General features: G+C 45.6%; 1 protein-coding gene across 1 annotated transcript in view; it reads left to right on the forward strand.

Moving 5' to 3' along the window:
- Positions 1 to 17,591, forward strand: part of dyrk2 (dual-specificity tyrosine-(Y)-phosphorylation regulated kinase 2) — a 65,664-nt gene that overhangs the window by 46,219 nt on the left and 1,854 nt on the right. The window contains exons 3-6 of the mRNA XM_056277393.1: positions 11,219 to 11,537; positions 11,620 to 11,783; positions 12,501 to 12,890; positions 13,613 to 13,703. Coding sequence (XP_056133368.1) covers positions 11,219 to 11,537; positions 11,620 to 11,783; positions 12,501 to 12,890; positions 13,613 to 13,703 — 964 coding nt within the window. The remainder of the gene's footprint in view (positions 1 to 11,218; positions 11,538 to 11,619; positions 11,784 to 12,500; positions 12,891 to 13,612; positions 13,704 to 17,591) is intronic.

Raw genomic sequence — 17,591 nt, forward strand, 5'->3', positions numbered from 1 at the left:
CATAAACAATACTTGTCAAAGTACAAACACTCAATAAGCATCTTTTAGCAATCCCAAAAAACAATCATTCAACAACAACCTGTCCTGAATCTGAGTAAATCAGAGTTGTCATCAGGCACTCTAACCTGGGGGAACATTGCTTCCACATCTGCCATGATTGCAGTGGGTTCTTGTCTGAATCGGATTACAACGCCAATTAGACTACTGGTCAGGTCTGGACCTTGGAAGAAGCAGCTCATTTAAGGATGTGCCCTGATAGGATGCAGCGCAGTCGAACACAACTCTCAGTTTCTATTTCCCCGGGTGGTATACTGCATGGTGCGGTATATACCACACTTTCCCTTCCTTGTGTGTCGATTCTTCATTAGACAACTGCACTGCATAGCCCTTTTGAACAAGCTGTTCCATGAAATCTATGTATTCCTGTTGAAAGCAGGCATTCCTGCTGAACTTCCACTGTAAGTTGTGTGCTTGCTGTTCAGCTATCTTGCGATTATTTGGCATGTTGACCATTTTGCTCTTTAAAGGTAAACATATGGTGTAATGACCATCCGCCAGTTTAGCTGATTCCATGACCATGTCCATGAACTGATGATCTTCTCTAGACATCTCTACTTCATCATATTTTCCTCCCTCAGGGAAATCCATCTTGAACTGTTGAAGCCACAGGTTCTCTAAACAGGCCACAGATATACGATTCACCGTTGTCTTCATCGGTTTTCTCATATCTGCATGACTGCAGATTTCCCTTAAGGGCCCATTCACGGTCCAACCTAGTTTGGTTCTTACAGCGTATGGTCCAATACCAATAATGCTCACCACTTCCCATGGCTCCATAGCTTTGGGTACATTTGCTCCAATGAGCAGTCCAATGTCGGCCTTAATTTGAGGGAGATATATTTCTTTGACGTGAGACCACCTTTCAAGATCCTTCTGCTGGGGTATGTTTTCTTTACCTACAGGTATTGATCTTTGCGTGAAGACATCTGGAAGTTCAAGGAACTGATCGCCTGACAAACTGCTGACCTCCAAGCCAGACACCACGTAAGTGCATACAGGTTTCTCTTCGTTCATGGTTCTCAGCAGTATGTTGGTCTTCCTTCCACTCATCTTTAACTTATCCATCAATGCCTCTGTACAGAACCTGGCAGAGCTCCCTGGGTCCAGAAAAGCATAAGTCTGCACCACCACACTTCCCTTCTTGGCCTTGACTTGGATAGGAACTATTGTGATTGTGCAGTCATCTTCTCTGGCCCCAGTAAGCTCATAACCCCCAGACTCTGCACAGACAAATGCACTCAAAACTGTTTGACCTTCACAGTTATCAGTCCTCTTCTTTGGCTCAGCAACCATGTTCCTTTTCTTAATGTGCAGCAGTGTGGGATGAGCTAAGAAACACACCTGACAGCTCACTTTTACTTTACAGGCTTTGTTCATGGGACCATGCTTCAAGCAGCTAAAACACAGTCCTTTGCCTCTCAAGAATTCCAACTTGTCTTTGTGTGGCTTGTCTTTTAGTTTACTACATGACTCTGTGGCATGTTCACCCTTACAGAAGAGACATGTCCTTGTCGTAGGTGTGATGGGATTCGTGTGTTATGTTTGCACTGCATCTTTCGTTTGATGATCCAATGGTATAGCGCTTGTGGTGGACAACTTCTTGATTCCACTTCTTTTCTGTGCTCTATGATCGTCTTGTTTAGTTGTGGATCCTTTAGCAGTTGTGCCATCCTTTATATCGCCAAATACTGGATGAAGTGCAATTTTGGCCTGTTTGTTTATTAACTCAACCAGATCTTTAAACCTGACTCTCTTGTCTCATTGCCCCTGTACACTACATGCAACAGCTTGACACCTTTCACGTAGCTTGTATGGAAGCTTTGCTACGATAGCCTGTAAGTTCACAACATTATCCAGTTCTTCCATGTAACTCACTTCAGTCATGGTATTACAGCATGCCGTTAGAAAGTGAAAATATATTTAAAGCTTCTCCATCCTCTGGCTTGGTAGGTGTCCAGCTCAAGACCTTGTGGATGTAGGCTACAGCAATCTTGTAATCATTCCCAAAATGCTCTTTGAGCAGTTGTTTAACCCTGCAATAACCTACATCTGACTTCATATGAAGACAACTTTTTATCAACTTTTTAGGTGGACCACTCGTGAACTGCTCTAAGAAGTAGAGATTTGTTTTTGGTACGCTTTACACTCTGCAGCACAGTACATACATAGACAGCAACAGACACTCCACATATTATCACAAACAATACAGTTACACAATAACAGAAATAAACATATCAGGCATAACAGGTGAATGGTGGTGTTTATGCCAATGTCGTGTGAGGAGGGGCTACAGGGAGGAATTCAGAGTCATGATGGCTAGGGGGAAAAACTGTTTGTAAAGCATTTAGTTTTAGTTGACAATGACCGGTAGCGCCTCCCTGAGGGAAAGGAGCTGGAAGAGGTGATGAGCAGGATGTGAGGGGTCAGAGGTGATCTTCCCTGCTCGCTTTACAGTCTGGTTAGTATGTAGAGATTCAACTGAGGGGAGTGGGTTGCCTACAATTTTGGATTCCTTGTTGACAATCAGTTGCATTTTTTTCCATGTTTGACTGTCCGTGCCGCCGTACCCTACTGTAATACTATAATACTGTAATACTATAATACTGTAATACTGTATTAGAAGATGTTATGATCGACTCGATAATGGCTGAATAAAACAGAACGAGAAGTTGATGTTTGATTCGGTATTTTTTAAGCTGCCTAAGAAAGTAAAGTCGTTGTTGAGCTTTTGCAATGATGTGTTCAGTGTTAGTTTTCTGCTTCAGGTTGGTGCTGATGTATGTTCCAAGGAATTTAAAAGAGTCGGTGGTGGTGATGGGGTCTCCATTCATTTGTATGGGTGTTATAGGATTCGGCATGCATTGGAAGTCAATAATGAGTTCTTGGGTTTTGGCTGTATAAAGCAGAAGATTGTTGTTTGAGCACCAAGTGACAGCTTGGTCTACTTTGGTGCGGTACTGGGTTTCATCATTGTTGGAGATGAGGCCAACAATGGTTTTGTCGTCTGCATATTTTATTATTTTAACAGAGCTAGCCGTGGATGTAATGTGCGTGGTGTAAAGTGAGAAGAGACAGGGGGAGAGAACACAGCCCTGATGAGCGCCTGTACTGAGGGTAAGAGCGTGTGAGGTTAGCCTGTGGTCTGTTCCACAGGAAGCTCTGAATCCATTGGCATATGGCTGGGTCAATGTTCATATCCAAGAGTATGGTAAAGAGTTTGAGTGGGTTGATGGAGTTGAAGGTGGAACTAAGGTCTATGAACAGGATGGGTGCGTAGGTGTTTGGTGATTCCAGGTGTTGCAGGGCATGGTGCAGGGCTATGCTAACTGCACCCTCAACAGCCTGGTTGGCTTGATAGGCAAAGTGATATAGGTCCATCACCGGGGAGGTGCAAGATTTAAAATGTGACAAAATGATGCGCTCAAATGCTTTCATGGCCACAGATGTTAGGGCAACTGGTCTGAAGTCACTGAGGCAGGTGATCTTTGAGGACTTTGGCACAGGAATGATGGTAGAGAGTTGGGAGCACTGTAGGACTGTACATTGGCTTAGAGAGATGTTAAATATGGTGGAAAATATTGGGGCCAGTTGTGCTGCACAGTGGCTCAACAAAGCAGGACTGATGCCGTCTGGCCCTGCTGCTTTCCTAGTGTTCAGCTTCCTGAATGTAGCTCTCACCTCATCCTCCTGGATACAGAATGGTGGCATTGGAGAAGGAGTAGGAGGGATGGCTGGTGGAATAGGATTCTTAAAACTTTGCATAAAATGTATTTAATTTATCTGGGAGGTTATGGTTATTATCTGGAGGGGAGCCGGGGTGTTTTTTGTAATCTGTAATTTCCTTAAGTTTTTTCCATATTGCTCTGGAGTTACTGGAAGAGAATTGTTGTTCGAGTTTGTTGTGTAGCTGGACTTTGTTTTTCTTATGGCAGCATGCTACCTATACTTGGCTGCTCTGTACTGATCCCTGTTTTTGTTTTTGTACGCCCAGTTCTTCTCTTTGTGTAGGAGGTGTAATTCTTTGGAGAACCAGGGTTTTTTATTGCCATACAATGTCACTGTTTTGGTAGGGATGCACATCTCCCCGCAGAACTTGATGTATGACATCACTGTGTCAGTGAGTTTATCGAGGGAGTCGCAAGCTGCACTAAATTAGTGCATTCAAAGCACCCTCGAAGTGTTTCAATGGCATCCAAGGACCAGGACCTGACAGATTTGGAGGTTTTCTTGATGGATTTAAGGTTTTGTCTGTATTTTGGGATGAGGAGTAACACGGCGTGGTCGGACTTCCCCAGTGGAGCCCTCGGGAATGCACGCTAAGCATCTGAAACAGATGTAGCAGCGATCCAATGTTTTGTTTTCTCTGCTATGGCAAGTGACTCGGTGCTCATAGTTCGGTAGTTCGTGAGAAAGATTCGTATGGTTGAAATCACCTAACACGATGACAGACGTGTCAGGGTTGGAGTTTTCAACAGGAGAAATGTGTTGCGAGAGTTGGCTAATGGCTGTGTTAGCACTGGCTTGTGGTGGGGTGTAAACACAACAAATACAGTTGAGGTGAATTGTGTGGGAAGGTAATGTGGTCTGCATTTCAAACTGATGAATTCAAGATCTTAAGAGCAGCAGCGACGAAGGATTGTTGTGTTGTTACACCAGCGCTGATTGACCATGAGACAAACACCTCCACCTCGTGACTTGTGAGGTAGTTTGCCCAACCTGTGGCTGTGAAGAGAGTGAAACTGGGGGGGTTACTGCTTGATCAGGGACCGGTTGATCCAGCCATGCAGTCTCGGTTAAGCAGAAGGCTGAGCAGTCTCTGTCGTCTCTGTCGGTTTGTCTTAATGACAAAAGTTCATCCATTTTATTTTTGAGGGATCGTATGTTGGATAGGATCAGTGCCGGTACTGGGGGCTGATAGGGCCGTCTCCTGAACCTGGAGAGAACCCCTGTTCTCCGTCTCCCTGTGCTAGGTGTATTTCCCCAGGGTGGCGATCCAGTGTTGTTTACAACCAGTATATCCTCTGGAATGTTTTCAGATAGTCCCAGATTGCCAAATGTAGCCCTCCTGATGTACAGCAACTCCTCGCAGTTGCATTTCCATAGACACGATGCTTTTCTGATATAAAACATAGACAAAAGTGCAAGACACAGCAGCAGAGCAGGAACCGGGGCCAGCCTCGCAGTGGCCATCTTGTCTTCAAATATTCAACCCTCTAAAGGAAGGTGGACCAGAACTCCTGCACCACATTCATGCTATCCTCAAGGTCTGGGAAAAAGAGGAACTTCCCTCAGAGCTCAGGGATGATCTCATAGTGGCCATATTCAAGAAGGGGGACAAGGCAGATTGTGGAAACTACAGGGGCATCTCACTCCTGTCAACAACAGGCAAAGTCGTCGCTCACGTCCTTGCAAACTGACTGCTACCACTGGTTGAGGAAGTATACCTAGAATCTCAGTGTGGCTTCTGCCCATCCAGAGGTACAGCAGACATATTTACAGCATTCCAACTCCGGGAAAATGCGGTGAACAAAGACCCCCTTTGTACATGGCTTTCATAGACCTCACAAAGGCCTCTGACTTGGTAGACCACCAGGCTCTGTGGAGCATACTATCAAGATATGGCTGCCCTGACAAATACACCAGAATATTGAGGCCTCTACATGATGGCATGTCAGTCACAGTGTTCAGCAACAGCAGCTCTGAGTCAGAGTCCTTCACTGTGGGTACAGCGGTTAAACAGGGATGCTTCATCACGCCCACCCTGTTTGCCATCTTAATTGCTGCCATACTCCACCTCATTGGAGAAGAGCTGCCACGGGGGATCCCAATCATTATACAAAATCGATGGCAGGCTCTTCAACTTAAATAGGTTCAGGACCAAGAGCAAAGTCTGAAACACGACCATCATGGAGCTTCAGTATGCAGACGACAACACCATCGCAGCACACTCCCCAGAAGACCTCCAGGACATTCTGGATGCCTTTGCCAAGGCATACAGATCCCTGGGTCTCGCATTAAACATCAAGAAGACCCAGGCTCTATATCAACCTCCACCCAACCAGCCATCTACCCAGCCCACCATAAAAGTGGACTGGGCCTGTCCCTGCTGATGGCCCGCGCTACCGCTCTGCATTGTGTAAAGATGATAAGACTCTGAAATTTCAGTTCAGCCGAATAGGTGGCATATTTATTCTGGATGGAGCACTTCCCCACAGACGGCATTAGCAGACTGAGGGAAGAGATGCCATTGAAAAATATCTCTCTGTATCTAAGATACTACCTGCATTACTCTGTTTCAACACATTAATTTACAATTCTGATTTGTCAAATTAGCCAATTCTACATCAAAATACTACACCACCAGCTATTTTATATTTTATAAACAAACAACAAAGTAAATAAAAGAACAGCAGTAGTAAAATAAAAAGACACCTCCTACAAAACACACATGAAATTCTACATTAAAACATGGGAGCAACAAGTGAACCATACCTGAAGGGAGTGATCTTAAACAGCATGTAGCCTCACAGCACACCTCTCTGGGACAAGAAAAAGGAGCGAGCATGAAAACCCTCTTGCAGAGAGTGGTGCCGTGTACGTTGGCTTAACTCCCACTAACAAACGTGCGGCTAACAGGAAAATGCTAAACTCGACAAAACACTCCATTCTCCTTAAAAGATGCAACTTAGGTCTTCGTGGTGGACTGTAACAAAGGGACAGCTTTAGTGTCAAACTATCTAGTTTGAACGTAGCCGTGAGTCTGGACTTTACACCCAAACTGACGGCAGAGGAGACGTTCAGCTGCTGCAGCAGACTGCAGGTTTTCTTAGATTTTTTCACTTTTATATTTAAATTCTAATGTCTTTTCTTGTTGGTTTTGTGCATTTGATAAATAAAACTTGAACTTCAACTTGGTTCTCTCTCGCCATTGGCTACATTCACTTCTGCATTTATGTCCAGCATGTGCCCTACTGGCTGAACCCACCGAGCAGGGCACACAGGGTGTGTGTGTGTCTGTGTGTGTGTCTGTGTGTGTGTGTGTGTGCGTGCGTGTGTGTGTGTGTGTGTGTGTGTGTGTGTGTGTGTGTTGATCTTAAATTATATCTATCTATTTCTGTCAATTATCATGACCTATCCCTGACCCTACACCTGTTATACACACACACACACACACACACACACACACACAAACTCACTAAGAGTCAACCTGTAGAGGTAAATCTTTATATGGCGATAACATTCAGAATAAATAAACAGTGTCATTTTACACACACACACACACACACACACACACACACACACACAGAGAGTCAGCTATCTTAGTTGGGTACACTCCCAGATATCCTATACAGAACCTCCCAACCTTTTGAAATCATGTTAACAATGTTAGCTGGTGAGGATCACTGGTCTCATCTCTTACTCTCCCTCTCTTAGTCTAATTCTCAGTCTCACTCTTAGTCTCATCCTTAGTCTCATGCTTAGTCTCTCTCAATCTAGTTAAACACTCTACTGCCAGGGTCCACGGTGGTGTAGGGGTCTAAGCATCAGCTTTGTGTCGATGCAGTTGCCCACTGGGGACCGGAGTTCGTGCCCCGGTCTCGTCAGATCCGACTATGGCCGGACTCGATGAAGCAGCGATAACTGGCAGCGCTGTCTTGGGGAGGGCGGCGGAGTCGGCTTGTGTTCGTCACGTGAATGCGTGTCTGTGTGTGTGTGTGTGGGGGGGAAAGCAGGGGTTCGGCCTGGAGTCGCCTTGTCCCGGAAGTGGCGAGGCGTCTCCTTCAAGACTGCCGGCCGGAGAGATGCAGTAGGTGAAGGCATGATGCAGTACGAGGGTGGGAGTCTGAGCTAGAATAGGGAGCGACTGGCCACTAAATTGGGAGAAAAAGGGAAAAATCGAAATAAATTTAGAAAAAAAAAACTCCACTGCCATCTCTCCTAAACACCTCCATGCCTCCACAGGTATGTCATCAGGACCAACTGCCTTTCCACTCTTCATCCTCTTCATAGCTGCCCTCACTTCCTCCTTGTTAGTCCACCACACTTCCTGATTCACTATCCCCACATCATCCAACCGTCTCTCTTTCATTGAGAGAGAAGGTTGGAGGATGTGGGGATTGATGTTGTACTATCTAATTCTGGGATAGTACAACATCAATAAGTAAAACTCAGGTTCAGCCAGGTTTTATTGTTTCTGACACAGCAGCACTGCTGACTCCTTCATTTCAAACAACACTCACCTTACCAACACCTACATAAGTTTAATTTATTATTATTATTATTATTATTATTATTATTATTACATAGGACTCACACTGTTAAAACGGAGAAACTTGTCCACCCGCTGGACCTGCAGCACAGAATCCAGCACTCCTTCCTTGTAAAAGTGGTTGTGGTTGCCATGGAAACTCTTGTCATGGCAACAGAGACACCGAACATTTTGAATGAAATGAATACTAGCGAGGAGAGAGAGAATAATAGACAGACAGAGAATGAGAGAAAAGCTGGAAAGTATTTTGGTTTCATGTCATACACACTGAGCAGCCAGCCCAGCTAACAGGCTTGGCATGCTAGCAGACTGTCACATGGGACTGGGCTTTACAGAGGTCAGGATGGCTAACATCCCAACAAGCTAACAGAAGCAGTGCATTGTGGTACTGCTGTCTGCCCTCACATCGCTGGGCGGATGCTGCTGAGTCTAATTAAAAGTGTTTCATTGGTTTCATGGTGAGGCGTTGGATGGTTGTACATGTTGTCAGGCGTGTGTTTGTTACTGACATCTATGCAGTTTAAATGTAATGCTGCTTGGTCCAATTAACCACCTGCTCAATATTTGTGCACATCGGAATAGATATTGTAAGGAGTGTTTAATTTATTTTACTCAACTTGTATTTCCTCTTAATTTAAATATTTTTCTTCAATTCATTCATTCATTCATTCATTCATTCATTCATTCATTCATTCATTCATTCATTCATTCATCTTCAGCCGCTTCTCCGGGGTCGGGTCTCGGTGGCAGCAAGCTAAGTAGGGCACTCCACACGTCCCTCTCCCCAGCAACGCCCTCCAGCTCCTCCTGGGGGATCCCAAGGCGGTCCCAGGCCAGATTGGACATGTAGTCCCTCCAGTGAGTTCTGGGTCTACCCCGGGGTCTCCTTCTCCCAGTTGGCCGTGCCTGGAAAACCTCCAAAGGGAGGCGCCGAGGAGGCATCCTAATCAGATACCCGAACCACCTCAACTGGCTCCTTTCAACATGAAGGAGCAGCGGCTCTACTCCGAGCTCCCTCCGGATGTCCGAGCTCCTCACCCTATCTCTAAGGCTGAGCCCAGACACCCTACGGAGGACACTCATTTCAGCCGCTTGTATCTGCGATCTCACCATTTTCACTCACTCCCCAAAGCTCGTGACCATAGGTGAGGGTTGGAACCAAGACTGACTGGTAAATTGAGAGCTTTGCCTCCCGGCTCAGCTCCCTCCTCACCACAACGGTCTGGTACAACGCCTGTATTACTGCTGATGCTGCACCAACCGCCTGTCAATCTCCCGCTCCATCCTACCCTCACTCGTGAACAAGATGAGTCTTGTTCAGTTTTCTTCAGTTTCAGTCAAATTTGTGGTAACGTAAAAGAACTATTCTGCAAAATTAAACCAATTCCTGTCCCTGACTAGTAGCTGGTATAGAGGCGGTTCTGACTGAGTCCTCCATCTTAGCCCTGGTCTCTACTGTGTGCTGTTGGAAATGGCCAATATTGACAAAATCAAATATCACAATATTTTGACTGAATACCTGATAATGGGTACTATGGTGATATTTAGTGGATGACGTTCATGAGATGTTTCTACCTCAGAACATGCTGATAAATGATCATAGTGATGTGGAAATGATGATCAAGCAGGTTGAGAAGTTCCGACACCAGCTGACTGAAATCAACACCAGTCTGCAGCTCGTAGGAGATGAAGTCAGCTGATCTGGTACATTGGTGGAGCAAATACATGGTTTGGACTTGGACTTTTTGGACCTGGTTTTGCCACCTCTGGAGACATTTGTTGTTCATGTCACTAAAACGGTGGAATCAGTTCAGAAAAGTGTCTCACATCACTGTACTGCAGCCTTGCAGACCAGGGAATGACCACATTCAAGTTATGTCACCTTATCACCAGAACCACCATCCCACAACACACCTGGTCTCACATCACCATGCTTCCACATGATGTCCAGTGATTGTCCTGCTCTTCGTCCTGTGCACATCACACGCACACCTCTTCTGAAGCTGTAGTCTTAACAACCTGTTCTTTGTGTCGTACACACACATGTAAACAGAGTGTGTTCTCCATAGTGTCTCTGTCAGCATCATCCAGCACATGGTAACACAAGTCCTTGCTTCACTGCTGATCTACCTGTTTCATCACACTGATTACACTGCCGATGCACTGGTTTCTTATAATTTTATTTCTGATTTTTTCCTTTTTCTCCCAGTTTAGTGGCCAATCATTCCCTATTCTAGTTCAGACTCCCACCCTCGTACTGCATGCGTTCGCCAACTGCATCTCTCCAGCCGGCAGTCTCGAAGGAGACGCCTCGCCAGTTTCGTGACAAGGTGAATCCAGGTCGAACCCCTGCTTTCCCTCACACACAGAGACGCATTCATGTGACGAACACAAGCCGACTCTGCCCCCCTCCCAAAGACAGCGCTGCCAATTATTGCTGCTTCATCGAGATGCACTGGTTTCTGTAATGATGACCACGCCTGGTGGTCCACACATCAGTGTATCTGCTAACATCTGACTCACTTGTAAAGTTGCCTCGGAAAAAAAGTTTGCTAAATGAAAAAAGCAAAAGAAAGTAAATGTAGTGCATGGTTTTTCAAAGCACTGATATTTATTTTTCCATTCATTATCATTGCAAACGTACAATAGCAAAGAGGGGAAGAGAAGGATCAAGTTGTCCCAACAGCAGGATGAGACCTGGTCTCCTGCAGCATGTGGGTCCTCATTCTCCTGGCAGGCGTGTTGTGTTAGAGCTGTACAACTTCTCTTCTGGGTCCTGTATTCATTTCTGGACTCATGCGTCAGGAAAGCAGAAGCAGTTCACTCGAGGCACTGATGTCCACGTGGTTTACAGTGGCAAACTACTAAATCCTGATTCTGTCCTGACAGGGAGGTGCAAAAGTGGCCATGTCAGAACATCTTCAGGTGTCCGCTCAGACCCAGGGCCATGAGGACAACACCAACAAACGGACGGTTCTGACGGCTCAACCCAACGGCCTGGCCCCACTCAGCACCCGGCCGGGGCTCCCCCTGCCTGACTGCCAATCATCCTCCGAGCCCGCCCACAGTCGCCACAGCAGCAGCGCCTCAATCAAGTCAACAGACAGCAAACCCAAAACGGTGCCGCTGACCCCGGACCAGGCCATGAAACAGTTCATGGCCAAACTGTCGTCGTTTGAACATCACGAAGTTTTCAGTTATCCTGAAGGTAAGGCCTCTGTGTGTGTCACAGTGTCTTTCTGTCTATCTGGGTGTGTGTGTAACCTCTCCCTGTCTCTGTCTCTCGCCAGTGTATTTCATTGGTCCTAATGCTAAGAAGCGTTCGGGTGTGATGGGCGGAGTCAACAATGGTGGCTATGACGATGACCAGGGCTCATACATCCACGTACCACATGACCACATTGCCTACCGCTACGAGGTCCTCAAGGTCATTGGGAAAGGCAGCTTTGGACAGGTACTGGGAGTACCACTACTTTAACTACTACAACTACTACTAGTACTAAGACTATCACTATTACTGCTACCACTACTGCTCATAGTAGTCTTGCTACTACCACATAGACGACGATATCTACTACCATCATTACTGCTGTTGTTACTACTACCACTACTACCTGCCATCATTACTACTGTTATTATTGTTGTTACTACTTCTTCTACTACTGCTACTACTACTACTACTACTACTACCACTAGCCCCTATTACTATTACTAATCAGAATCAGAATATTTTATTCATCCCCGAGGGGAAATTGGGTTCTAATGCAGACACTCATGCTCTAATAACTAAAAACTAACAAGATACAAGATAAGAAAATAGAAACAGAAACAAATAGGAATAAAGATAAAATAAGAAATACAAATAAGAACAAAATATATCAACAAGCATGGTGAACATAACACCCTATCTATACTGCACTACCACAGCACACAAAAAGCAGCACAAACAAAACCCAACAGGGCAGTCCAGTGACCATTAAGTCCAAGTGTCTGACAGTCTGAGTGTGAGGGGGGAGTTGTAAAGTTTGATCAAGCTACTACATCATCATACTACATCTTGTATTACTACCAGGACTGTTATTTTTTTTTATTTTTTTTGCTATTACTGCTGCAGAATTAATGTCAGGGCTAGCTGCTGATGCAGACGTCTCAGATTTAATGGTCTCTCCAGGTGGTGAAGGCCTTCGACCATAAGACTCACACTCACATGGCTTTGAAGATGGTTCGCAACGAGAAGCGTTTCCACCGCCAAGCAGCTGAGGAGATCCGCATCCTGGAACACCTGAGGAAGCAGGACAAGGACTCTACCATGAATGTCATCCACATGCTGGAGAATTTCACCTTCCGAAACCACATCTGCATGACCTTTGAACTCCTCAGTATGAACCTCTACGAGCTTATAAAGAAGAACAAGTTCCAGGGCTTCAGCCTCCCCCTGGTCAGGAAGTTTGCTCACTCCATCCTGCAGTGTCTGGACTCACTACACAAAAACAGGATTATCCACTGTGACCTCAAACCAGAGAACATCCTGCTGAAGCAGCAGGGCCGCAGCGGCATCAAGGTAACACACACACACACACACACACACACACACACACACACACACACACACACACAAACAACTTCACTGGTAATAGACCAGTGAAGTTGTGTGTGGGAGGAATGAATTGTGACACAGAGAAGAGGGAACTAATTAAAGAAATGATATTGTTATGCTAACCCTAGCGCTAACCCCGCGACCCTGAGACCATGATAAGCAGTTCAAATCATGGATGGATGGATGGTATTGTTATGCTGTATTCCAGACAATGTCGGATGTGGGAGGTTCCTACATGGTACTTGTACGTGGTACATGGCTATGATGAAGATGAAAACGCTATGCACCCTATCATTTTTCCTGGAAAAGTCCTACCAGACACCAACCATTCACATCACACACTACTGAAGTCTGCAGGATTTGGAGTTTTGTGGATGAGTTGTTGTCCTAGACATGCCAGAGATAGACAGGATCAAAATTGACATTTCTTTACATGTAAATCTTCAGGATCCACCTATAATGTAGCAATAAAAGCAGAAACATGACAATATCAGTAGAGTCTCTGTGAAGACAGAGGTGAGTCTGGTACAAATGTGTAGACGGACCAGATGTGGAATCAGAACAGAGAATGTTAAACAGGTTGAAACATGCGAGGATTTCATTAGTCGTTCATATACAAAAATTCTAAAAACAACCCAATATCTTTCTTTCTGTCCTTCCACCAATCTCTCTGTCTGTCTCTCTAGGTAATAGATTTTGGATCCAGTTGTTATGAACATCAAAGAGTTTATACCTACATCCAATCCAGGTTTTACCGAGCACCAGAGGTCATTCTGGGTAAGATGGTCTACAGGGGGGCAGGGCTTCAGTTCAGCTGTAATAATGTGGATGGGGCTTCAGTAGAACAGTAGTCTTTAAAGTCAAGGTTCATCAATGTTTATCCTGCTGAAGTGTCTTTGAGCAGGACACTGAATCCTGATCAGCACAGCAAATGCTGCTCCATTCGCCTCCTTGTTAGAGAGAATTTCACTGCAAATAACCTTATGGAGCCACATTGGCTCAGATTAATTACATGCATGTGTGGACGGCACGGTGGCCCAGTGGCTAGTGCTGCTGCCTCACAGCAAGAAGGTACTGGGTTTGAACCCCAGGCCATCCCAGGTCCTTTCTGTGGGGAGTTTGCATGTTCTCCCCATGTCTGTGTGGGTTTCCTCCAGGTGCTCCTGTTTCCTCCCACCATCAAAAAGACATGCATATTAGGGTTAATAGCCCTGCCCTGATATGCTAAAATGTATAAGATGACCGCCATGAGGCTTGCCCTGGTTCCTGCTCTGCTGCTGTGTCTTGCACTTTTGTCAATGGTCTGTGTCAGAAAAGCATCATATCTTTGGAAATACAACCATGAGGAGTTGCTGTACATCAGGAGGACTACATTTGGCAATTGGGGACTATCTGCCAACACTCCAGAGGATATACTGGTTGTAAACAACACTGGATCGGCACCCTGGGGAAATACACCTAGCACAGGGAGACTGAGAACAGGGGTGCTCTCCAGGTTCAGGAGACGGCCCTATCGGCCCCCACTACCGGCACCGATCCTGTCCAACGTGCGATCCCTCAAAAATAAAATGGATGAACTTTTGTCATTAACACAAAATGACAGAGACTACAGAGACTGCATGGCTGGATTAATCGGTCCCTGATCAAGTGGTAACAACTCCTGGCTTCACTATCTTCAGAGCCGACAGGTCAGTCAAACTATCTCACAAGTGAAAAGGCGGAGGTATTTTGTCTGCTGTAACATCTCAACAAACTGTCGCTACTGCTCTTATGATCTTGAATTCATCAGTTTGAAATGCAGACCACATTACCTTCCCACAGAATTCACTTCAACTGTATTAGTTGTGTTTACATCCCACCACAAGCTAATGCTAACACAGCCATTAGCGAACTCTCACAACATATTTCCTATTTTGAAAACTCCAACCCTGACACGTCTGTCATCGTGTTAGGTGATTTCAACCATATGAACCTGTCCCTTGAACTCCCTAACTTTGAGCAACAAGTCACTTGCCATAGCAGAGAAAACAAAACATTGGATCACTGCTACATCTCAATTTCGAATGCTTAGCGTGCATTCCCGAGGGCTCCACTGGGGAAGTCCAACCACGCCGTGTTACTCCTCATCCCAAAATACAGACAAAACCTTAAATCCATCAAGAAAACCTCCAAATCTGTCAGGTCCTGGTCCTTGGATGCCATTGAAACACTTCGAGGGTGCTTTGAATGCACGAATTGGAATATAGTTAGTGCAGCTTGCAACTCCCTCGATGAACTCACTGACACGGTGATGTCATACATCAAGTTCTGCGGGGAGATGTGCATCCCTACAAAAACAGTGACATTGTATGGCAATAAAAAACCCTGTTTCTCCAAAGAATTACACCTCCTACACAAAGAAAAGAACTGGGCGTACAAAAACAGAAACTGGGATCAGTACAGAGCAGCCAAGTATAAGTTGTGTGCTGCAATAAGAAAAGCAAAGTCCAGCTACACAACAAAACTCGAACAACAATTCTCTTCCAGTAACTCCAGAGCAATATGGAAAAAACTTAAGGAAATTACAGATTACAAAAAACACCCCTGCTCCCCTCCAGATAATGACCATAACCTCCCAGATAAATTAAACAAGTTTGATGCAAGTTTGAAAAACCTAGTCCACCAGCCATCCCTCCTACTCCTTCTCCAATGCCACCATTCTGTATCCAGGAGGATGAGGTGAGAGCTACATTCAAGAAGCTGAACACTAGGAAAGCAGCAGGGCCAGACGGCATCAGTCCTGCTTTGTTGAGCCACTGTGCAGCACAACTGGCCCCAATATTTTCCCCCACATTTAACATCTCTCTAAGCCAATGTACTGCCCCACAGTGCTTCCAACTCTCTACCATCATTCCTGTGCCAAAGTCCTCAAAGATCACCTGCCTCAATGACTTCAGACCAGTTGCCCTAACATCTGTGGCCATGAAAGCATTTGAGCGCATCATTTTGTCACATTTGAAATCTTGCACCTCCCCAATGATGGACCTATATCACTTTGCCTATCAGGCCAACTGGTCTGTTGAGGATGCAGTTAGCATAGCCCTGCACCATGCCCTGCAACACCTGGAATCACCAAACACCTATGCATCCATCCTGTTCATAGACTTTAGTTCCGCCTTCAACTCCATCAATCCAAGCTCTATACCAACCAACCCAAACTCTTTACCATACTCTGGGATATGAACATTGACCCAGCCATATGTCACTGGATTCAGAGCTTCCTGTGGAACAGGCCACAGAGGGTGAAGGTTAATAACCTAACCTACCCTCAGTACAGGTGCTCCTCAGGGATGTGTTCTCTACCCCTGGCTCTTTTCACTTTACACCACCCACTTTACATCCATGGATAATTCTGTTAAAATAATAAAATATGCAGGCGACACAACCGTTGTAGGCCTCATCTCCATCAATGATGAAACCCAGTACCGCACTGAAGTGAAGTAGACCAAGCTGTCACTTGGTGCACAAACAACAACTTTCTGCTTAATACAGCCAAAACCCAAGAACTCATTATTGACTTCCGATGCATGCCGAATCACAAAACACCCATACAAATGAATGGAGACCCCATCACCACCACTGACTCTTTTATATTGCTTGGAACATACATCAGCACCAACCTGAAGTGGAAAATTAACACTGAACACATTATTGTGAAAGCTCAGCAATGACTTGGCTTTATTAGGCAGCTTAAAAAATACCGGATCAAACATCAACTGCTTGTTCTGTTTTACTCAGCCATTACTGAGTCATCATAACATCTTCTATTACAGTATTAAAGTATTATAGTATTACAGTATTACAGTACCGGACCATTGTGGCGAAGAACGAGCTGAGCCAGGAGGCAAAGCTCTGAATTTACCAGTCAGTCTTTGTTCCAACCCTCACCTATGGTCATGAGCTTTGGGTAGTGACCAAAAGGGTGAGATCACGGATACAAGCGGCTAAAATGAGTTTCCTCCGTAGGGTGTCTGGGCTCAGCCTTAGAGATAGGGTGAGGAGCTCAGACATCCGGAGGGAGCTTGGAGTATAGCAGCTGCTCCTTGCATCGAAAGGAGCCAGTTGAGATGGTTCGGGCATCTGATTAGGATGCCTCCTGGGCGCCTTCCTTTGGAGGTTTACCGGGCACGGCCAACAGGGAGGAGACCCCAGGGTAGACCCAGAATGCACTGGAGGGACTACGTGTCCAGTCTGGCCTGGGAACGCCTTGGGATCCCCCAGGAGGAGCTGGAGGGTGTTGCTGGGGAGAGGGACATCTGGAGTGCCCTACTTAGCTTGCTGCCACCGCGACCCGACCCCGGAAAAGCGACTGTAGATGAGATGAGAACTGATGAGTATTACAGTATTATAGTATTACAGTATTACAGTATGGTACGATGGCACGGGCAGTCAAACATGGAAAAAACTGCAGCCGATTGTCAACGAGGCATCCAAAATCATAGGCAACCCACTCCCCTCAGTTGAATCTCTACATACTCACTGGACTGTAAAGCAAGCAAAGATCATCTTTGACCCTTCACATCCTGCTCACCACCTCTTCCAGCTGCTTCCCTCAGGGAGGTGCTACAGGTCACTGTCCACTAAGACTCAGCACTTCACAAACAGTTTTTTCCCCCCTAGCCATCA

This window comes from Lampris incognitus, chromosome 3 (assembly GCF_029633865.1).
Source record: "Lampris incognitus isolate fLamInc1 chromosome 3, fLamInc1.hap2, whole genome shotgun sequence".
Taxonomy (NCBI): domain Eukaryota; kingdom Metazoa; phylum Chordata; class Actinopteri; order Lampriformes; family Lampridae; genus Lampris; species Lampris incognitus.